The sequence below is a fragment of the Schistocerca nitens genome, chromosome 9, assembly GCF_023898315.1.
Source record: "Schistocerca nitens isolate TAMUIC-IGC-003100 chromosome 9, iqSchNite1.1, whole genome shotgun sequence".
NCBI lineage: Eukaryota > Metazoa > Arthropoda > Insecta > Orthoptera > Acrididae > Schistocerca > Schistocerca nitens.
The window spans coordinates 408,469,141-408,493,347 of NC_064622.1; the positions used below are offsets into that span (position 1 = coordinate 408,469,141).

A 24,207-nucleotide genomic window follows, 5' to 3' on the forward strand; every position below is an offset into this window, starting at 1 on the left:
ACTGCAGACTTTTAACAGTACAACTGAGTTACTTATCTTTCAGCAGTTGTTAGGTAGGTTAATGTAACAGCTTTTGTAATGAAATGTTACTTGTGATGAGCTTTATAATTTGCTGTGTGCGTGTGTGTGTGCGTGTACGCGTGCGCGCGCGTATTAATAGGTTTAGGACTTCTGAGGTCCTTTGGCAGCAGAGAACAAAGTTCCATTGAAGAGGGATGTGCATTGATTTATTGTTATTTTCCTTCTACTGCGAGTTTTGGTATATGCCAATTTGTCTTATAAACCCTGCCTGAATAGCCGTGCACTTTAAAGCGCGACTTCCGGGACGGAGAGTTGCGGCGGCGCCCGGCGGATGAATGAAGAGGGTCGGTGTGCCGACCATCCTGGAGTTTGTTTTTTGGCGCTCTCCCACAGCCCTCTAGATAAATTCCGCACTGGTACCAAAGTCCTGCTTCAGATCCACGACTCGCAAGAGATTAGAAAAAGTTTCATTTAATTTCACGTGAAAAACGTTTCACCCAGACAGCTGGGATACACGTATTTCATCCCAGGTGGAAATTGCGTGGTGACGGTATAGCATTCGACCACCCATTAAATCAGCCATGCCAAATCAGTTAATAACCATGCCGATTTTGCGCCGGTGCAGGACAAAAAAACAATAAAAAGAAGATTAATTTTCTGGTGGTATAATTTTTGTGGAGGGCTGTTGCTGCAGAAACTTATAATAGTGGAAATTTGCAATAGACAAGTGTGTAATCCAACATTTATGGAACTCTTTGCATAGGCCTTTCTCAGCGCATTACTTTACTGTAAGTTTAGAATAAACTGCCAGTCCCTGCACCATCCCCAATCCTTTTAAGACTTTTCTGATTTTCACTTCGGTTTCCCGGCTTTGGAGCCGTTATACCGAGGGCAGAATCGTATACGAACAGCCTCATGGAGATTCCTACGTTAAAACACAGATAAAAAAAAATCACATAACATCGGTTCCATGAGTTCCGGGACCCGTACAGAAATTTGGAATAGAGATCAACGAAAACATCATTTCCGCCCTTTTTTTGCTCATGAAAACCACACATTGCATGTTGTATCACCACACAGCGAGATCTTGAGAGGTGGTGGTCCCCATTGCTGTACACACTGGCACGTCAAATACCCAGTAGCACTTCCTCTTGCATTGATGAATGCCTGTATTCGTCGAGGCAGACTGTCCACAAGTTCATCAACGCACTGTTTGTAAAGATTGTCCCACTCCTCAACGGCGATTCGGCCTAGATCCTTCAGAGTGGTTGGTGGGTCACGTCGTCCATAAACAGCCATTTTCAATCCATTCCAGGCAAGTTCGGTAGGGCTGATGTCTGAAGAACTTGCTGGCCATTCTAGTCGAGCGACATAGTTATCCTGAAGGAAGTCATTCACAAGATGTGCACGATGGGGGCGCGAATTGTCGTCGCTCATGAAGACGAATGCATCGCCAATATGCTGCCGATATGGTTGCACTATCGGTCGGAGGATGGCATTCACGTATCGTACAGCCGTTACGACGCCATCCATGACCACCAGCGGCGTACGTCGGCCCCACATAATGCCACCCCAAAACAGCAGGGAACCTCCAACTTGCTGCACTCGCTGGACATTGTGACTAAGGCGTCACCCTGGCTGGGTTGCCTCCAAACACGTCTCCGACAATTGTCTGGTTGAAGGCATATTCGACACTCATCGCGAAGAGAACGTGATGCCAAACCCGAGCTGTCAATTCGACATGTTGTTGAGTCCATTTGCACCGCGCTGCATGGTGTCGTGGTTGCAAAGATGGACCTCGCCATGGACGACGGGAGTGAATTTGTGCTTCATGCAGCCTATTGCGCCATTTTGAGTCGTAACACGGCGTCCCGCAGCTGCACAAAAAGCATTATTCAACATGGTGGCGTTGTTGTTAGGATTCCTCCGAGCCATAACCCGTACGTAGCGGCCTAAGCGAGGCGTGTCATCGACGGTTTCTGTCTCTCTGATCTGCTCCATACCCGAACAACTTCGCTTTGGTTCACTACGAGACGCCTGGACACTTACTTTCGTGAGCTAGAGACAACACAAGCCGTGTACCTCCTTCCTGGTGGAATGACTGGGACTGATCGGCTATCGGACCCTCTCCGTCTAATAGGCGCTGTCCATGCATGGTTGTTTACATCTTTGGGCCGGTTTAATGAAATCTCTGAACAGTCAAAGGGACTGTGTCTGTGATGCAATATCCATAGTCAACGTCTATCTTCAAGAGTTCTGGGAACCAGGGTGATGGAAAACTTTTTTGACGTATGTATTACAACCATAATTGCTCTATTTAACTAGCCTGGAGTGTTAAATTAGTTTTACGTATGTCGATTCTATTTTATTAAGAAGGACGTTCTATCTGCAAGGATACATCACAAATCCGATTTGGTACCTGGTAAGTTCGTATGTTGTTCGCTAAGCCATGAGACATAAACTGCAGAGTATCTGAGTAGTCAAGATCAAATATTCAGCTCTGTAGACGAATATGTGCAGTATAACTGAATAAAAAACAAACATATTGTACAATACGCCTTGTATGTGTCGAACAAGTTTGTGAAGTATAGGTAATCCCCACCCTGGTATGACTGTCGGGTTCGAATTTCAACGAAAGCGAAGACGGCTTCATTTTAGATTTGAACAAAGTCAAAGCCTACTATACAACTAAACCTCAATGTGATTGTAGTGGACTAATGAAATGTTTTGTCAACCGGACAGACTAAAAACCGTTGTGGACGACTGAGAGAGGACTAATATGCTGAATTCGGCCTTTCGGAATCGTTTCACTACAGATAATCGTAAAACACTCCCCTCTTTCATTTGCTGCACGAACGGTGAAGCGGCAGATATTGCTCAACAGTGGAAAGATGCTGCTGTCGAATGAAACACTCTGAGAACTTGCTCCCCTTCTAGCATCTGTTTATCGCCGGAATATTGAAAAGTGTCAAGGAATTCACAAACAATTTGATTCATTCCCGTTTTCAGCAAGGTCCTTCTAGCTAAGACACCCGCCGTTACCCGGCTATTTATTCGAATCTTCTTTTAGTCCATCTTCTTCTCCATCCCCTCTCTGTCCATCTCCTCCTCCCCTCTCTCTGTCCTCCTCCCCCTCTCTATTCCTCCTCCTCCTCCTCCTCACTCTACTCATCCCCTCTCTCTTTATTCACCTTTCCTGTCTCCTCCCTGTTTCTGCTCCATCTCCTCCACGCCTCCCTCTCTCCGTTCATCACCACCCCTTCTGTCTCCCTCCTCCATCCCACGCTCTGTCCATCTCCTTTTCTCATCTCCACCTCCCCCATCTCTCTGGCTGTCTCTGTCCATCTCCTTCTCTTTCTTTTCTCTAGCCATCTCGTCCTCTCCCCTCTCATTCTCCATTTTCTCCTGCACTATCTCTGCCCACTTCCCTTCTCCTGCACTATCTCTGCCCATTTCCCCCTCCTCTTATCTGTGCCTATTTCCTCCTTCCCACATGTGTCTGTCCATCTCCTAATCCACCCTTCTCTCTCTACATTATTACACTGGCCCAATAGGAGGTGGTGGATCTTATCACTATAGTATTTCTTTTCTGACTGTAACTAATACATGTACCAAATTTGACTAAAATGATTCAGTGGGTCTTGGATGGGCCTTCTCCCTGCAGCTTTGCACGGACATGCACATGTCATGTGTACTTCACACATATTTAAACATTTCGCGCGTATTTCTACACATAATTCGCTTGTATGTGTAGCGAATTACACACTGAGGTTCCTTGTTCACGCAGCTTAATGTTTATGAGATAGTATCTCCTGAACCATTTGCTGAACAATGTTATAATTTTGCAGGTACATCCAGTGGCATATGCGACTACCGTCTGAGAAATATGTTGTAAATAGAGTTCGTAGTAAAAAAGTAATAAATTAAAACGTAATACATGATACATTCGTTTGTTATGCATCTCAGTATTTACGACCGGCCGCGGTGGTCTCGCGGTTAAGGCGCTCAGTCCGGAACCGCGCGACTGCTACGGTCGCAGGTTCGAATCCTGCCTCGGGCATGGATATGTTAGATGTCCTTAGGTTAGTTATGTTTAAGTAGTTCTAAGTTCTAGGGGACTGATGACCACAGATGTTAAGTCCCATAGTGCTCAGATCCATTTGAACCATTTTTTGAGTATTTACGACGTCAAGTCTTCTGAACTGTTGTTGTTGTTGTGGTGTTCAGTCCTGAGTTCTTCATCTCCCAGTACTTACTGCAACCTACATCCTTCTGAATCTGCTTAGTGTATTCATCTCTTGGTCTCCCTCTACGATTTTTACCCTCCACGCTGCCCTCCAATGCTAAATTTGTAATCCCTTGATGCCTCAGAACATGCCCTACCAACCGGCCCCTTCTTCTTGTCAACTTGTGCCACAAACTCCTCTTCTCCCCTATTCTATTCAATACCTCCTCATTAGTTACGTGATCTATCCATCTAATCTTCAGCATTCTTCTGTAGCACCAAATTTCGAAAGCTTATATTCTCTTCTTGTCCAAACTATTTATCGTCCATGTTTCACTTCCATACATGGCTACACTCGATGCAAATACTTTCATAAACGACTTCCTGACACTTAAATCTATACTCGATGTTAACAAATACCTCTTCTTCATAAACGCTTTCCTTGCAATTGCCAGTCTACATTTTATATCCTCTCTACTTCGACCATCATCAGTTATTTTACTCCCCAAATAGCAGAACTCCTTTACTACTTCAAGTGTCTCATTTCCGAATCTAATTCCCTCAGCATCACCCGACTTAATTCGACTACATTCCATTATCCATTATCCTCGTTTTGCATTTGTTGATATTCATCTTATATCCTCCTTTCAAGACACTGTCCATCCCGTTCAACTGCTCTTCCAAGTCCTTTGCTGTCTCTGACAAAATTACAATGTCATTGGCGAGCTCAAAGTTTTAGTTCTTCTCCATGGATTTTAATACCTACTCCGCCGTTTTCTTTTGTTTCCTTTACTGCTTGCTCAATACACAGATTGAACAACATCGGGGAGAGGCTACAACCCTGTCTCACTCCCTTCTCAACCACTGCTTCCCTTTCATGCCCCTCGACTCATATAACTGCCATCTGGTTTCTGTACAAATTGTAACTAGCCTTTCGCTCGCTGTATTTTACCCCTGCCACCTTTAGAATTTGAAAGAGAGCATTTCAGTCAACATTGTCAAAAGCTTTCTCTAAGTCTACAAATGCTAGAAACGTAGGTTTGCTTTTCCTTAATCTTTCTTCTAAGACCCAAGGCGTAAGGTCAGTATTGCCTCACGTGTTCTTCTGAACTATGTGTCATAAAATGATATATTTTTCTAGTAATTCAAGGGAATTCGTGTATTCTGTGTGTGAAAAGTGTTGCGAAAACAATTCGTAGCAAAGAAACAATAAATTAAATTTCACGGACGAGGCGGCAATTTTTTCGCATCTCAGTACTTGACGTAACATCGTCTTAACTATGTGTCGCCAGTGATATTTTTTTGTATGGGTACATTGAGCGGCAAAAGCAGATACCGCGTGGAAAAAGTGTTGCGAATAGAGTAAGTACCAACGAAATAATAAACTTAAACGTCTAGCATGGGGCTATAGTTTTTTACGCATTCAGTGGACTATGTGCCGTACAATGACGTAATTTTACTAGGATATTCAGAGGTATATGTGAATACTGTCTGCAAAATGTGTCACGAATACAGCTAGTAATGACGAAATATCAAATTAAAACGTCTTGCTTCATGTGGCAGTTCTACTGCATAATAAGTAATAATGTAAGCAACAGAATTTTTTCCTTTCATGGTTTTGTGAGGTTGTCAGTGAGTTATGCAAAGGTTTGAAAGCATGTCTAAAGATTGTTACAAGTCACTACGTTCTCTAAGTTCCAAACACTGGAACTGGGCTACAATGCTTTTTCACGCCCACCCCTGTGGAAGGTGTGCTACCTCCACAGCCAGTCTTTCCAGACAGCAAGTGATATGTGTAGCAACTTCAGTGGTTCAGGATAAAATGTGGAACATACCTACATACATATGTACAAACATAGATACGTACGTAAAACAAAAAAAATGTTCAAATGTGTGTGAAATCTTATGGGACTCAACTGCTAAGGTCATCAGTCCATAAGCTTACACACTACTTAACCTAAATTATCCTAAGGACAAACACACACACCCATGCCCGAAGGAGGACTCGAACCTCCGCCGGGACTAACCGCACAGTACGTACGTACATCCATTTTTATAATTTGTGTGGATACGATGGACATTGATTTGTTGTAGAATTATGAAACATAGTTTATGTTGGCGCACTATGACTTTTTGGAAGAATGAAAATTTTCGCTGCAAAAGTCCGCGGTGTTAGCGGCAGTTAGTGCAAGTACGGCGAACGTGCCTGCAGGCGACTATATTCTGGAATAGGAACTTCACGAACAACACCATACACTTTCTGACACGTACGCAACGTGTGTTCCCATGTTAAAGGTGCACAGCATGCATCGCGCCGTCGCCTTCATCTAGCCGGAAAATTCGCCTGCCACAACTGGCTGCAGCTGTCCGGTGATTTTAGAGGAGAAACGTGTTCACAGGAGCCTTCGGGAGTTGACTGTCGCCGCCGATGTCGAGAGCTGTTTACATCGGAACGCCTATCTCGGTAATGGCTTCTGCGCGCGATGGCTATCGCAGCGCCCCGCTACGCCGCCGTCATCACTCATCGCCCTTTGGACGGCCCCTTCCGCCCTCACGTAGCTTCCATTTCTACCCTACCTTATATGTAGTGACGACAACACTGTTAGCTGTATTTACTGTTTATATTCGTTCGAAAATAGTTTCAGTCTTACAGCAAACGAGCCAGCCACTGTGGCCAAGCGGTTCTAGGCGCTTCAGTCCAGAACCGCGCTGCTGCTAAAGTCACAGGTTCGAATCCTGCCTCGGGCATTGATGTGTGTGATGTCCTTAGGTTAGTTAGGTTTAAGTAGTTCTAAATCTAAGGGACTGGTAACCTCAGATATTAAGTCCCATAGTGCTTAGAGCCATTTGAACCATTTTATTACAGCGGACAATCTTCAGGCACCTGGATGCAGTTTCTCATACTGTACAAATACGAAATCGGAGCATCAATACCTGTCCTTTTTTTTTTAACAATATGAACATATGACGGTGTCAAGCGAAAAAGTCCCTGATTTCAAAATTAAATACAGTGATTTCCGTAAGAGCGTGCAATAGTTTAACAGAACATAGAGAGTGCTCCGCTGAACAATTTGAGGCAGGGAACCTGGGGTCTGAGAAGCCAGCTTAAAGAGATAAGAAAAATCACATTACTGTGCTGTTTTTTATTTAAATTAGTTACATTTAATTGCAAATACCATAACTGACACAATGAACGTACCATTTGTACTGTATGTTACAAAATGTGCTGAAACGGCCGCCAACTTCAGTGCGAGATGACGTCGGTGAATAAGATTTTGACACATATCATTTCCATTTGCGTATCCACTGGGCTCTCGTACATAAGTGACTTTAGATATCCCCATGGGAAATAATGTAAGTAGGCTGTTTAGGTTTTTATGTTGGCAACGCCACGTAGCGCTCTGTATGAAAATCACTGACTGTGCTGTGTGCAGTCTGTGGCTGGTTAGCGTTGTTGGAATATTCGCTATTGTAGTGTTGGGCAGCTGGATGTGAACAGCGCGTAGCGTTGCGCAGTCGGAGGTGAGCCGCCAGCAGTGGTGGATGTGGGGAGAGAGATGGCAGAATTTTAAGAGCGGACGTTCTGGACGTGTGTCCATCAGAAAAAGGCAATTTGTAAGACTGGGGGTCTAATTTATAAATTACTGTGCTGGTAAACCCCTTACGTTATTTGATTTTCAAACAGCTGAGCAAAACTGAACGTACTCAGACATTACTCTTTTTACTTATTCTGATCAACACTAAACTGACACACAATATTTTTAGCGCAACGCAATCTGACTTTCAAAAATTCTTACAAAAGAATAGCCCTGACTAACAATAACCTATACCTTTCATGAATCACTTACAAAAATCTCCGTTACTCGAACTACTGTAATACAGCGAGCGTCAATACTGCCAGCTAAATAAGGGATTCTAACTACTGAAGGCACTAACTGCTACTAGGCATAGTTAGCAAATGAAAGATTTTTATAAAGAACATCCAATGTATTTACCTTTATAGTGTTCAAAACTCATAATATATACACAGGGTGAGTCACCTAACGTTACCGCTGGATATATTTCGTAAACCACATAAAATACTGACGAACCGATTACACAGACCGAACGTGAGGAGAGGGGCTAGTGTAATTGGTTAATACAAACCATACAAATATACACGGATGTATGTTTTTTAACACAAACCTACGTTTTTTTAAATGGAACCACTTTAGTTTTGTTAGCACATCTGAACATAGAAACAAATACGTAATCAGTGCCGTTTGTTGCATTGTAAAATGTTAATTACATCCGGAGATATTGTAACCTAAAGTTGACGCTTGAAACCTCCGACGTTCAGTAGCGTGTTGTAACAAACAGCTGCAACATACATCGCGTTTCTACAGAATGATCTGCCAACGTTGCTCGGAAATGTCCCACTGGAAACGCGTCGACGTATGTGGTATCAGCATGATGGTGCACCTGCACATTCCGCAATTAACACTAGGCTGACCCTTGACAGGATGTTCGACGGGCGTTTCATAGGACGTGGAGGACGCATAAATTGGCCAGCCCGTTCTCCTGATCTTACACCTCTGGACTTCTTTCTGTGGGGTACGTTAAAGGAGAATGTGTACCGTGATGTGCCTACAACCCCAGAGGATATGAAACAACGTATTGTGGCAGCCTGCGGCGACATTACACCAGATATACTGCGGCGTGTACGACATTCATTACGCCAGAGATTGCAATTGTGAGCAGCAACTGATGGCCACCACATTGAACATTTATTGGCCTGACATGTCGCGACACACTCTATTCCACTCCGTAATTGGAAACGGAAACCACGAGTGTACGTGTACCTCACCCCTCATGGTAATGTACATGTGCGTCAGTGAAAAAGACCAATAAAAAGGTGTTAGCATGTGGACGGAATGTGCTGTTCCAGTCTCTTCTGTACCTAAGGCCCATCACCGTTCCCTTTGGATCCCTACGTAATTCGGTGCTCTCCGATACACATCGAACAGCGGAGGAGAGGTACTCAAGCGTCAACTTTAGGTTACAATATCTCCGGATGTAATTAACATTTTACAATGCAACAAACGGCACTGATAACGTATTTGTTTATATGTTCAGATGTGCTAACAAAACTGACGGTGTTCCCTTTAAAAAAACGTAGGTTTGTGTTAAAAAACATACTTCCGTGCATTTTTTTATCGTTTGTATTAACCAATTACACTAGCCCCTCTCCTCACGTTCGGTCTGTGGAATCGATTCGTCAGTATTTGATGTGGTTTACGAAATATATCCAGCGGTAATTTTAGGTGACTCACCCTGTATATATATCAGTTCATGACCTCCAGTCTTACAAATTTCCCTTTTCTGACGGACACACGTCCAGAACGTCCTCTCTTAAAATTCTGCCATCTCTCTCTCCACATCCACCACTGCTGGCGGCTCACCTCCAACCGCGCAACGCTACGCGCTGTTCACATCCAACTGCCCAACACTACAATAGCGAATATTCCAACAACGCTAACCAGCCACAGACTGCACACAGCACAGTCAGTGATTTTCATACAGAGCGCTACGTGGCGTTGCCAACATAAAAACCTAAACAGCCTACTTACAATAATTAAGGGGATTCAGGACACGTGACCTCGCAGGTCAAGGGGTAAGATCTTCCAATCCAGTGGCCAGGAAATATAGCACTGAATGGTTGGGAACGTTCACACTGTAATGATGAGGTGCACCGTCGTGTTGTATCCACGTCCTCTCATGAACACCCAACGGTACTTCCTCCAACAACTCAGGCAGAACTCCCTGCACGATGCTCAAGTAGAGGAGGCCATTCAGGCGGACAGTAGAAGGTATGGCGAAAGTTCGTGATTGGAATGTCATGAGAAAATCCTACCACAGTGAAAATCGCCTTCATTATTACCTCCCTAGTTCGCATATCATATTCGTGGCCCACTCTCACCTATTTTTCGATAATACAAAACGAGCTGCCCTTCTTTGAACTTTTTCGATGTCCTCTCTGAACCGTTGCACGATCAATAAATCGTGTCACCTCTCCTGGGGCACGACCTGTGCCGTGAAGGGGGCGTGGCACATTTGCTACAATTGGCGTCGAGGCCGTTTTCCGTTAGAGGCGGTTAGTGAAACAGCAGGAACAGCGCAGGCCTGTGGGGCAACGTGGTGGCTGTTTGTTTTATCAGCCGTGTGACTGGCGGTGGTGGTGGTTAGAGTTTAACGTCCCGTCGACAACGAGGTCATTAGAGACAGAGCGTAAGCTCGGGTTAAGGAAGGATTGGGAAGGAAATCGGCCGTGCCCTTTCAAAGGAACCATCCCGGCATTTGCCTGAAACGATTTAGGGAAATCACGGAAAACCTAAATCAGGATGGCCGGAGACGGCATTGAACCGTCGTCCTCCCGAATGCGAGTCCAGTGTGCTAACCACTGCGCCACCTTGCTCGGTGTGTGACTGGCCGAACATCTTCCGGACACGAGGGATGTGCTCCAGAACCGAGAGTGGACACATTATTCCTTTGGCCGATCAGACTTGGAGGCGGGCAGTTGGTCGTCATCATCCACTTAACTAAAAAAATGGCTCTGAGCACTATGGGACTTAACTTCTGAGGTCACCAGTCCCCTAGAACTTAGAACTACTTAAACCTAACTAAACTAAGTACATCACACACATCCATGCCCGAGGCAGGATTCGAACCTGCGACCGTAGCGGTCGCGCGCTTCCAGACTGAAGCGCCTAGAACCGCTCGGTCATAGCAGACGGCTTAAGGGGTCTCATTTTATTGCTTTAGCGCTTTCCTGGCTGGTTCAATTGGCTCTGAGCACTATGGGACGACTTTCTGAGGTCATCAGTCCCCTAGAACTACTTAAACCTAACTAACCCAAAGTCATCACACACATCCATGCCCGAGGCAGGATTCGAACCTGCGACCGTAGCAGTCACGCGGTTCCAGACTGTAGCGCCTAGAACCGCAGTGCCACCGCGGCCGGCTCATCAGGCTATCTTTGTATGTTTGTGCCTTAGGGTGTGTACCCACTGGTTGCTTAGATAAGGAGGTGTGTGGTGAGCGGCGTATCGGTCCTGCCCAATGTTATTCCGGGCCGCTCGTCCGGAGGACCACACTGCCCGATTCGTAGTGGTTTCATATCAGGCAGCTGTAATTGATTTTCTTCTTTCCTTCTAATGAACTTATTTTATGTACCCCTGAATTATTTGTTGTTTCTAGCCAAACAGATTCTGAAGATATTCGTTGCCTGCCCGTTTTGAAGCCCGTTTTCCTACGATGTTGTTATAAAACACTGTTATTTGGGACATCCTTGGGTTCTTTACTTAATCTCTCGAAGAGATTGTTTTATCAATTATCAGTAATTATTCTTAAATTGCTTCACCTAATTCGATGGATTTGTCTTAATATGTCAACGTCCTGCTGACTTAACTGGTAAAGATATTTTTCCTGAAGAATGTCAATAAAAAAATCTTGATACGAATGATGTTTCATCCTTATTTTTCCCGGTCCTTCCACTACCAGGCAATTTTACTCCCTCATTTTCATCCGATTCAGGTATCATACCGCACAGCAAAACCAGATGAAAGAGGACAAGCGTAGTGTAAGCAGTCTTTTTATTAGATCTGATGCGTTTTTTAAGGGACCGCCTGTAAATTTCCCCACAACGTCAGTTATGTTATCGTTCGAGTTTAAGTCATCCGTAATTGTAATCTCTAAGTATTTAGTTGAATTTACAGCCTTTAGATTTGTGTGAGTTATCGTGAAACAGAAATTTAGCGGATTCCTTCTATTACTCATTTGGATGACTTCACACTTTTCGTCATTCAGAGTCAGCGGCCACTTTTCGCACCATACAGGTATCTTGCATAAATCATTTTCCAGATGGATTTGATCATCTGATGATTTCTTAAGACGGTAAATGACACCACCATCTGCAAAAAATCTAAGAGTGCTGCGCAGATTGTCACCTAAATCGTTATTGTAGAGCAGGAACAGCAGGTCTATAAGATTTCCTTGTAGAACGCCATATATTAATTCTGTTTTACTTGATGTCTTTCCGTCAGTTACTACGAACTCTGATCTTTCTGGCATGAAATTATGAATCCAGTCGCACAACTGAGACGATAGTTCCATAAGCACGCAAGCTGGTTGGAAGTCGCTTGTGAGGAACGGTATCAAAAGCCTTCTGTAAATAGAAAAATATGGAACCAATTTAACATCCTCTGCGATAGCACTCATTACTTCGTGAAAATAAAGAGCTAGTTGTGTTTTACAAGAACGATATTGTCTATATTCCTGTTGGCTGTCTGTCAATAGATCGTTTTCTTCTAGGTAACACATGGTCTTCGAACTTAGTTTATGTTCGAAAATCATACTGAAAATCGACGACAGAAATATGATTCTTTGATTCAGTGGATTTTCTATTTGAAAATAAATCGTTTCCTTCGAGATAATTTGTCATATTCGAACACATATATGTTTCAAAATCCTACTGCCCCTAATAGTTCTAGACCCCACTGAACAGCCTCCTGTACATTCTTTCCCTTGTAAGTAGGGTAGGTGGAGATCATGCCTCGCGAGTGGTAAAAACGCGTACCAAGTTTTTGAACTGACTGCCATCGATTTAGGAGTTTACTACTAGGTATCAGGTACTGTAACTTATTTTTCTATGAAAGTTCGCGCCGGCGGATCGCTTCAAAAGAGAGAAAATTAGGCAAGTTTTTTTTTTACGACGTACGTGTAACTCTTTTGAAGTTTTACTTGAACGTCGTATAATTTGGGGTTTTAAAAGAAGAATCAACGAATTAAACATTAAGACTACAGCATTTAAGGTTACATTTTCTTGGAAATAATTGTTCCGGTTTCTCCGCAAAATCAACAATGGCATATTTGTCAGAAAATGACGTAATGGGGCAAATCATCGCACCTGTTTTGCGGTAAACCACTACAGCTCCAACAGCTTAACAACGATTGTTCAGTGATAACTCCTGCAAAACATGACATGCAACACACATTGTAAGAGATTATCTCACCTGGATGTATAATTCCTCTGGCTAAAATATTTTAGGGAAACTATGTGACAAAGCATTGAAATCTGTGCTTATAACGTCGACTCTCAATAAAGAACGAATGGAAGAAGAATACATGAGGAAAGAAAATCTTACCACCGAGAAGGGGAGAAGAATACATGGGGAGAGAATAGCCTTCTACAGAGGGAAAACAGATCAAACAGCCGTGAGATTAAGACTTCTTACATCTACATCTACATCTACATTCATACTCCGCAAGCCACCCAACGGTGTGTGGCGGAGGGCACTTTACGTGCCACTGTCATTACCTCCCTTTTCTGTTCCAGTCGCGTATGGTTCGCGGGAAGAACGACTGTCTGAAAGCCTCCGTGCGCGCTCTAATCTCTCTAATTTTACATTCGTGATCTCCTCGGGAGGTATAAGTAGGGGGAAGCAATATACTCGATACCTCATCCAGAAACGCACCCTCTCGAAACCTGGCGAGCAAGCTACACCGCAATGCAGAGCGCCTCTCTTGCAGAGTCTGCCACTTGAGTTTATTAAACATCTCCGTAACGCTATCACGGTTACCAAATAACCCTGTGACGAAACGCGCCGCTCTTCTTTGGATCTTCTCTATCTCCTCCGTCAACCCGATCTGGTATGGATCCCACACTGATGAGCAATACTCAAGCATAGGTCGAACGAGTGTTTTGTAAGCCACCTCCTTTGTTGCTGGACTACATTTTCTAAGCACTCTCCCAATGAATCTCAACCTGGTACCCGCCTTACCAACAATTAATTTTATATGATCATTCCACTTCAAATCGTTCCGCACGCATACTCCCAGATATTTTACAGAAGTAACTGCTACCAGTGTTTGTTCCGCTATCATATAATCATACAATAAAGGATCCTTCTTTCTATGTATTCGCAATACATTACATTTGTCTATGTTAAGGGACAGTTGCCACTCCCTGCACCAAGTGCCTATCCGCTGCAGATCTTCCTGCATTTCGCTACAATTTTCTAATGTTGCAACTTCTCTGTATACTACAGCATCATCCGCGAAAAGCCGCATGGAACTTCCGACACTATCTACTAGGTCATTTATATATATTGTGAAAAGCAATGGTCCCATAACACTCCCCTGTGGCACGCCAGAGGTTACCTTAACGTCTGTAGACGTCTCTCCATTGATAACAACATACTGTGTTCTGTTTGCTAAAAAATCTTCAATCCAGCCACACAGCTGGTCTGATATTCCGTAGGCTCTTACTTTGTTTATCAGGCGACAGTGCGGAACTGTATCGAACGCCTTCCGGAAGTCAAGAAAAATAGCATCTACCTGGGAGCCTGTATCTAATATTTTCTGGGTCTCATGAACAAATAACGCGAGTTGGGTCTCACACGATCGCTGTTTCCGGAATCCATGTTGATTCCTACATAGTAGATTCTGGGTTTCCAAAAACGACATGATACTCGAGCAAAAAACATGTTCTAAAATTCTACGACAGATCGACGTCAGAGATATAGGTCTATAATTTTGCGCATCTGCTCGACGACCCTTCTTGAAGACTGGGAGTACCTGTGCTCTTTTCCAATCATTTGGAACCCTCCGTTCCTCTAGAGACTTGCGGTACACGGCTGTTAGAAGGGGGGCAAGTTCTTTCGCGTACTCTGTGTAGAATCGAATTGGTATCCCGTCAGGTCCAGTGGACTTTCCTCTGTTGAGTGATTCCAGTTGCTTTTCTATTCCTTGGACACTTATTTCGATGTCAGCCATTTTTTCGTTTGTGCGAGGATTTAGAGAAGGAACTGCAGTGCGGTCTTCCTCTGTGAAACAGCTTTGGAAAAAGGTGTTTAGTATTTCAGCTTTACGCGTGTCATCCTCTGTTTCAATGCCATCATCATCCCGGAGTGTCTGGATATGCTGTTTCGAGCCACTTACTGATTTAACGTAAGACCAGAACTTCCTAGGATTTTCTGTCAAGTCTGTACATAGAATTTTACTTTCGAATTCACTGAACGCTTCTCGCATAGCCCTCCTTACGCTAACTTTGACATCGCTTAGCTTCTGTTTGTCTGAGAGGTTTTGGCTGCGTTTAAACTTGGAGTGAAGCTCTCTTTGCTTTCGCAGTAGTTTCCTAACTTTGTTGTTGTACCACGGTTGGTTTTTCCCATCCCTCACAGTTTTACTCGGCACGTACCTGTCTAAAACGCATTTTACGATTGCCTTGAACTTTTTCCATAAACACTCAACAATGTCAGTGTCGGAACAGAAATTTTCGTTTTGATCTGTTAGGTGGTCTGAAATCTGCCTTCTATTACTCTTGCTAAACAGATAAACCTTCCTCCCTTTTTTTTATATTCCTATTAACTTCCATATTCAGGGATGCTACAACGGCCTTATGATCACTGATTCCCTGTTCTGCCCTTACAGAGTCGAAAAGTTCGGGTCTGTTTGTTATCAGTAGGTCCAAGATGTTATCTCCACGAGTCGGTTCTCTGTTTAATTGCTCGAGGTAATTTTCGGATAGTGCACTCAGTATAATGTCACTCGATGCTCTGTCCCTACCACCCGTCCTAAACATCTGAGTGTCCCAGTCTATATCTGGTAAATTGAAATCTCCACCTAAGACTATAACATGCTGAGGAAATTTATGCGAAATGTATTCCAAATTTTCTCTCAGTTGTTCTGCCACTAACGCTGCTAAGTCGGGAGGTCGGTAAAAGGAGCCAATTATTAACCCAGCTCGGTTGTTGAGTGTAACCTCCACCCATAATAATTTACAGGAACTATCCACTTCTACTTCACTGCAGGATAAACTACTACTAACAGCGACAAACACTCCACCACCGGTTGCATGCAATCTATCCTTCCTAAACACCGTCTGTACCTCTGTAAAAATTTCGGCAGAATTTATCTCTGGCTTAAGCCAGCTCTCTGTACCTATAACGATTTCAGCTTCGGTGCTTTCTATCAGCGCTTGAAGTTCCGGTACTTTACCAACGCAGCTTCGACAGTTTACAATTACAATACCGATTGCTGCTTGGTCCCCGCATGTCCTGACTTTGCTCCGCACCCTTTGAGGCTGTCGCCCTTTCTGTACTTGCCCGAGGCCATCTAACCTAAAAAACCGCCCAGTCCACGCCACACAACCCCTGCTACCCGTGTAGCCGCTTGCTGCGTGTAGTGGACTCCTGACCTATCCAGCGGAACCCGAAACCCCACCACCCTATGGCGCAAGTCGAGGAATCTGCAGCCCACATGGTCGCAGAACCGTCTCAGCCTCTGATTCAGACCCTCCACTCGGCTCTGTACCAAAGGTCCGCAGTCAGTCCTGTCGACGATGCTGCAGATTGTGAGCTCTGCTTTCATCCCGCTAGCGAGACTGGCAGTCTTCACCAAATCAGATAGCCGTCGGAAGCCAGAGAGGATTTCCTCCGATCCATAGCGACACACATCATTGGTGCCGACATGAGCGACCACCTGCAGATGGGTGCACCCTGTACCCTTCATGGCATCCGGAAGGACCCTTTCCACATCTGGAATGACTCCCCCCGGTATGCACACGGAGTGCACATTGGTTTTCTTCCCCTCTCTTGCTGCCATTTCTCTAAGGGGCCCCATTACGCGCCTGACGTTGGAGCTCCCAACTACCAGTAAGCCCACCCTCTGCGACCGCCCGGATCTTGCAGACTGAGGGGCAACCTCTGGAAAAGGACAAGCAGCCATGTCAGGCCGAAGATCAGTATCAGCCTGAGACAGAACCTGAAACCGGTTCGTCAGACAAACTGGAGAGGCCTTCCGTTCAGCCCTCCGGAATGTCTTTCGCCCCCTGCCACACCTTGAGACTACCTCCCACTCTACCACAGGTGAGGGATCAGCCTCAATGCGGGCAGTATCCCGGGCAACCACAGTCTTAGTCCGATCGGGGGATGCGTGGGACGAGCTGGCCGTCCCCGACAAACCCCCATCCGGACCCCCACAGTGATGCCCATTGGCAACAGCCTCAAGCTGTGTGACCGAAGCCAACACTGCCTGAAGCTGGGAGCGAAGGGATGCCAACTCAGCCTGCATCCGAACACAGCAGTTGCAGTCCCTATCCATGCTAAAAACTGTTTTGCAAAGAACGTCTGAACTAATCTACAGAGAGCGCAAACAAATCGACAAAATTTAAATGGTTATTAAAATACAAGATTGCCTAGTAAATGCAGTAATGCTGCTACTAACGCACTGCTGACACACTGCTCGGCAGCGGAAGGAGACTACGCGATTTTACACTATTCAGGTACTAAAACGCGATGCTACAACTCGCAAATAGTATAATACGCCCGAAATTTATGTATCAAACAATGCAAGTACCAAAAACACGCAAGGAAATTAAGAATTAAACTATGTAAGAAATGAGTGAGCTAGGAGTATACGACTTGCTGCTGCAGCTGCTTATCCAACGGCGGCAGAGAGCACACTGACTGTGACCAACCGACACTGGCCGTTCAAAACAAAAACAAAAGACAAACGACTACGCGAATTTACACCCAGGTACTAACACGCGATGCTCCAACTCTCAAATACTATAATACGCCCGAAATTTATGTATCAAACAATGCAAGTACCAAAAACACGCAAAGACATTAAGAATTAAACTATGTAAGAAATGAGTGAGCTGCTGCTGCAGCTGCTTATCCAACGGCGGCAGGGATATAAAAAGTTACAAGCTTAATTAGACACAGGATATTTTTCAATATTGTTTCTCAAGATTAGCCTTTGTGGATTAGTTTGTGGCCTTAGTAGCTGTAGAAAACAGTCGCTCGCCCATTCACACGCTGACTGCATCTGCAGCCAACGACAAGGGGATCAGGGAGAGAGGAAAATTGAGGGTATCTGCAGTAACCTTAGTAGGTATGAGAATAATGATGAGGTGTGGAAGATGATAAAATGCAACTTGGAAGAGACAGATACTGATAAGAAATTGCCAAAATAAGACGGGATCTACTACGAGATATTGTTTAGGCAAATAATGAAAATTCAAAGAACTGGACAGTGTGTCTCCCAATGAGTATATAGATGAAATAATGGAATACCTTAATCTGAGATTCGAAGAAATTTAATTATGAAAGGAGAAAATATAAAAATGCAGTAAATGAAGCAGGCAAAAAGAAATATCGACATCTCAAAAATGAGATCGACAGGAAGTGTAAAATGGCAGAGTAGGGATGGCTAGAGGACAAATGTAAGGATGTAGAGGCATATCTCACTAGGGGTAAGATAGATACTGCCTACAGGAAAATTAAAGAGACTTTCGAAGAAAAGAGAACCACTTGTATGAATATCAAGAGTTCAGGTGGAAACCCAGTTCTAAGCAAAGAAGAGAAAGCAGAAAGGTGGAAGGAGTATATAGAGGGTCTGAACAGAGGTGATGTACTTAAGGACAATATTACGGAAATGGAAGAGGACGTAGATGAAGATGAAATGGGAGATATGATACTGTGTGAAAAGTTTGACAGAGCACTCAAAGACCTAAGTCGAAACAAGGACCTGGGAGTACACAACATTCCATTAGAACTACTGCTAGCCATTGGAGAGCTAGCCCTGACAAAACTACCATTTGGTGAGCAAGATGTATGAGACAGTCTAAATACCCTCAGACTTCAAGAAGAACATAATAATTCCAATACCAAAGGAAGCAGGTGTTGTAAGATGTGAAAATTACCGAACTATCAGTTTAATAAGCCACGGCTGCAAAATACTAACACGAATTCTTTACAGGCGAATGACGGACGGAGCAAGGAGGACAACAAAAGCAGACTCGCCATGGCAAAAAAGACATTTCTGGCCAAGAGAAGTCTACTAATATTAAATACCGGCCTTAATTTGAGGAAGAAACTTCTGAGGATGTACGTCTGGAGTACAGCATTGTATGGTAGTGAAACATGGACTGTGGGAAAACCGGAACAGAAGAGAATCGAAGCATTTGAGATGTGGTGCTATAGACGAATGTTGAAAATTAGGTGGACTGATAAGGTAAAGAATGAGGAGGTTCTATGCAGAATCGGAGAGGAAAGGAATATGTGGAAAACACTGATAAGGAGAAGGGACAGGATGATAGGACATCTGCTAAGACATGAGGAAATGACTTCCATGGTACCAGAGGTAGCTGTAGATGGCAAAAACTGTAGAGGAAGACAGAGATTGGCATACGTCAAGCAAATAATTGAGGACGTAGGTTGCAAGTGCTACTCTGAGATGAAGAGGTTAGCACAGGAAAGGAATTCGTGGCGGGCCGCATCAAACCAGTCAGTAGACTGATGACCAAAAAAAAAAAAAAAAAAGCAGATTTAGAAGGATGTAGGTTGCAGTAGGTACTGGGAGATGAAGAAGCTTGCGTAGGGTAGACTTGCATGGAGAGCTGCATCAAACCAGTCTCTGGACTGAAGACCACAACAACAACAGAAAGAAATAGGTGGTAAAATGTGTGTATGGAAGTTAGGAGAATGTATAGTTCTTTATAACATGCTGAAGAAGAATGCTTATTTATAGGTCTTACCTTAACTATTTTCGTACTGTAGAAGACATTATACTTTTTTCCTCTACTTAATGGAAGAAAATTATAGAGCACGTTTGTAAGAACCCCCAAAATAATGTATACCAAATATCTAAAATCTGGTTTGTGTTAGTTAATAATATGAGAGTTGGAACTTAAATAGTGGCAACTATTTTGTTTCCACCTGTTACTGTCCTTCAGAGTAGTCACTAGCATTGTGGAAAACCCTTTCCCAGCGATGGAGAAGGCGTAGTATACCGTTAGCAGAGCCTGTTCTGTTGACGTTGCGAATGGAGCGGTCTACTGCCTGTCGAATCTCTGGAACAGTTCATCTTCGGAATCAAATCAAAGTCACAAGGACTTGAATCCGGCGAGTAGCTTGCGCTGTATGTGCTCGCGCATTGTCGTGCAAAATGATGGGTGGGTTGCGTAGAAAGTGTCGCCGCATCTTTCGCAAATCTGGTTGCTGGTGATGCTCCAAAAACAAACAGTAATTCTGTGCATTGACGGTCTGCGGCGGAGGAACGTAATGTGCTAGGATAACACCATCACAGTCGTACACGAGAATCACCATAACTTTCACCATACTCGGGCTCTGACGCACTTTCGACTTTGGCGACGATTCATAATGACGCCATTCGTTGGATTGACGTTTCAGTTTTGGCTCTTACGATGTGGCCTATGTCTCATCCAGTGCTATGATACTGAGTAAGAAAGCCTCTCCTTCGCGCTCATAGCGCTCCAAGTGCGTCTGAGCAGCGTTGTAATGCATCCGTTTCTGCATAACCGTCAAGTCGTGCGGAACCCATCGTGACGCAATTTTTCGCATGCCCAGGCGTTCTTTCAGGATGCGAAGCACAGTCGTATGCGCTAATCCGGTTTCGTGGGCGAGCTCACGAATCGTATGGCGTCGATCACTGTCCACTAACGCGGCAATAGCATGCACTTCTTCTTCAGAGACGCTAGGACGACCTGCCCGATGCATGTCTGCCACAGTTTACCGACCATCGTTGAAGGCTTTTACCCAACGTGCCACTGTTCTGTAAGGCAATGCCGAATCCCCGCACGCCTCTTGAGGACCTTGATGACTAGGGCCCGGATTATAATGACAAGTCATATTTTTTTCTGAACTATAGGGTGAATTTTAGAACAACTTATACACAAATCTAGGCATTTTAGTGTCGAAAAATGTATTTTGGTTTTACATATAAAGTCATATTTCAACAAATTTTAGTAATAGGTCATGTTGTGGCTAAATTTTAATATAATAGGTCATATTTCCGTCAACTTTTGCCAAAAATGCATATATCGTTTTTCTCGTATCTTACGGGGCACACGAATAAGAAAATGAATATGTTGCTCACGAGACAATATTTAACGTGCTATTTTGTAAGATAAACAAATAAATTAGTACAAAAATTTATTTCTCAGGACTGTAGCAGAAAATCGGTGTAACACAACAGTCGTTTCGTGAACATAAAACATTGTTGCGTAGAGTCGACAATACGCTCTCAGAGCCAACAAATGCGGCTTCTGCCGTAATAATCGTCGCAGTCGCACAGGTGTTCCCAGTAACCAGTTTGAATACAGCCTTTGCCTTGTTCAAATGGTTCAAATGGCTCTGAGCACTATGGGACTTAACATCTGTGGTCATCAGTCCCCTAGAACTTAGAACTACTTAAACCTAACTAACCTAAGGACATCACACACATCCATGCCCGAGGCAGGATTCGAACCTGCGACCGTAGCAGTCGCGCGGTTCCGGACTGCGCGCCTAGAACCGCTAGAGCACCGCGGCCGGCTTTTGCCTTGTTCAACACGCCTAAACCAAGGTGCTCCGACAGCGTGAAGTTGCGAGGATATGTTCGAGAAATTGGAGAGAAGATCTTTAGTACTGATGGGAAAATATTATTTTGTAAACTGTGTGTTTAAGTTAGTGCAAAAAAGCGCTTTAATGTGCAACAACACTGTAATAGCGTTAAACACAGCAGCTGTGTGAAACGAAGTGCTGAAAATAACAGCAGGCAAACGCTGTTATTCGAAAAGATAGATCGATCGTCAACCGTGCAATCATTCTGCAAGGATTTACGTGAGATGATGGTGCCCTGCAACATCCCATTGGAAAAGCTGAAGAATCCACGCCTCAGACGGTTCTTGGAGAAGTACATAACACATCCAGTTCCAGATGAATCTATACTGAGAAAGAAATATTTATCCGTATGCTACAATGATGTGCTCAACAAAATACAAATTACTAATGCTGAGCAAAAGATCTGGCTGTCGATAGATGAAACTACGAATATTAGTGGGCGATATATTGGAAATGTTGTTGTTTGTGTTCTAAAAGTTGATGGCTCTGGAGGTATGTTCCTACTAACGTGTGAAGCTCTCGACAGAGTAAACAATTCGACGATTTCTATTTTGTTTGACAACTCTCTGAAGCTACTGTGGCCAGGTGGTGTGAAAAGAGACCACGTTTTGCTGCTTGTAACAGATGGTGCTTCATATATGGCTAAAGCAGCCAAAGGGCTTCAGATTCTCTAACGCAGTATGGTGTACGACACTTGCCTTGCACATGCGTTGCACAGAGTTGCCGAAGACGTACGATCAAATTACCTGTCGTGGACAAATTAATTTCCTGTGGCAAGAAAATTTATGTGAAGGCTCCGCTACGGGTGCAGAAATTCAAGGAACAAGTACCTTCAACGCCCCTCCCACCTAAATTTGTTCTTACATGATGGGGTTCTTGGCTTAATGCTGCTGAGTATTACTGCACCAACTACACCCAAATAATCTGTGAGCTTGATAGCGATGAATCAAGTGCTATCAAAATTGTGAAAGAAGTTTTTACAGATACATTGTCTCTAAACTTTGCATTCATCAACGCCAATTTTTCAGTGATATCAAAAGCCATCAAACTACTGGAAGCTGTTGGCACTCAGCTATGTGAGGCCCTGAGTATTGTGCAACATGTGCAGAGTGCGTTGGGTCGGGCTCGTGGTCATGTGTCTGACAAAGTGAAAACCAAATTTCAAAGTGTTCTCCAACGGAATGCTGGATATTCTACACTGTGCAAAATTAGTATTAGTGTTTCAGGGAATGCCGCAACATTTGAAGACACTGAAACAAAGCTTAACTCCAGTGACCTGGCTGCCTTCAAATACGCTCCAGTGACGTCTTGTAAAGTAGAGAGGAGCTTTTCCAGGTACAAAACTATCCTCAGCGACAACCGTAGATCTTTGACAATGGAAAACCTGAAAATGCACCTTGTGATCCACTGCAACTTAGCAGATACTGAAGATTGACATACGGTATTGAATTATGTGAAACGCTTTAAATACTATGTAGAAATAAAAACATTGTTTTACTGTTTCAATAGATGATCTTTTTACTGGACTTTGTATTTAGAAAATAAAACATTCAGACATTCAAAAAATAGGTGCAAATTAGCCACAAACCCTACAGAAAGAAAGAACTATACTTATAATACAGGGTGATTCAAAAAGAATACCACGACTTTAAAAATGTGTATTTAATGAAAGAAACATAATATAACCTTCTGTTATACATCATTACAAAGAGTATTTAAAAAGGTTTTTTTCACTCAAAAACAAGTTCAGAGATGTTCAATATGGCCCCCTCCAGACACTCGAGCAATATCAACCCGATACTCCAACTCGTTCCACACTCTCTGTAGCATATCAGGCGTAACAGTTTGGATAGCTGCTGTTATTTCTCGTTTCAAATCATCAATGGTGGCTGGGAGAGGTGGCCGAAACACCATATCCTTAACATACCCCCATAAGAAAAAATCGCAGGGGGTAAGATCAGGGCTTCTTGGAGGCCAGTGATGAAGTGCTCTGTCACGGGCTGCCTGGCGGCCGATCCATCGCCTCGGGTAGTTGACGTTCAGGTAGTTACGGACAGATAAGTGCCAATGTGGTGGCGCTCCATCCTGCTGAAATATGAATTGTTGTGCTTCTTGTTCGAGCTGAGGGAACAGCCAATTCTCTAACATCTCCAGATACTGTCGTCCAGTTACAGTAGCACCTTCGAAGAAAAAGGGACCAAAAACTTTATTGGCTGAAATGGCACAGAAAACGTTCACCTTAGGCGAGTCACGTTCATACTGAGTTGTTTCCCGCGGATTCTCAGTGCCCCATATACAGACATTGTGACGGTTGACTTTCGATTCACTTCTGCCGTACTCAATAACACAAAAAGCTTTCTGTTGAGCGGTCGCCATCTTAGTATCAACTGACGCTGACGCCTAGTCAACAGCGCCTCAAGCGAACAAATGTACAACTAAATGAAACTTTATAGCTCCCTTAATTCGCCGACAGATAGTGCTTAGCTCTGCCTTATGTCGTTGCAGAGTTTTAAA

The 24,207-nt window shown here is 43.8% G+C and overlaps 1 protein-coding gene across 1 annotated transcript; it reads left to right on the top strand.

The window, feature by feature from the left end:
• Nucleotides 1-22,630: 22,630 nt before the first annotated feature.
• LOC126204277 (uncharacterized) lies at nucleotides 22,631-23,128 on the top strand (the record flags this gene model as incomplete). The annotated part of the gene is made up of 1 exon (XM_049938665.1): nucleotides 22,631-23,128. A coding segment is annotated over one exon (498 nt), but the record flags the coding sequence as incomplete, so codon positions are not given.
• Between the last annotated feature and the right edge of the window lie 1,079 nt (nucleotides 23,129-24,207).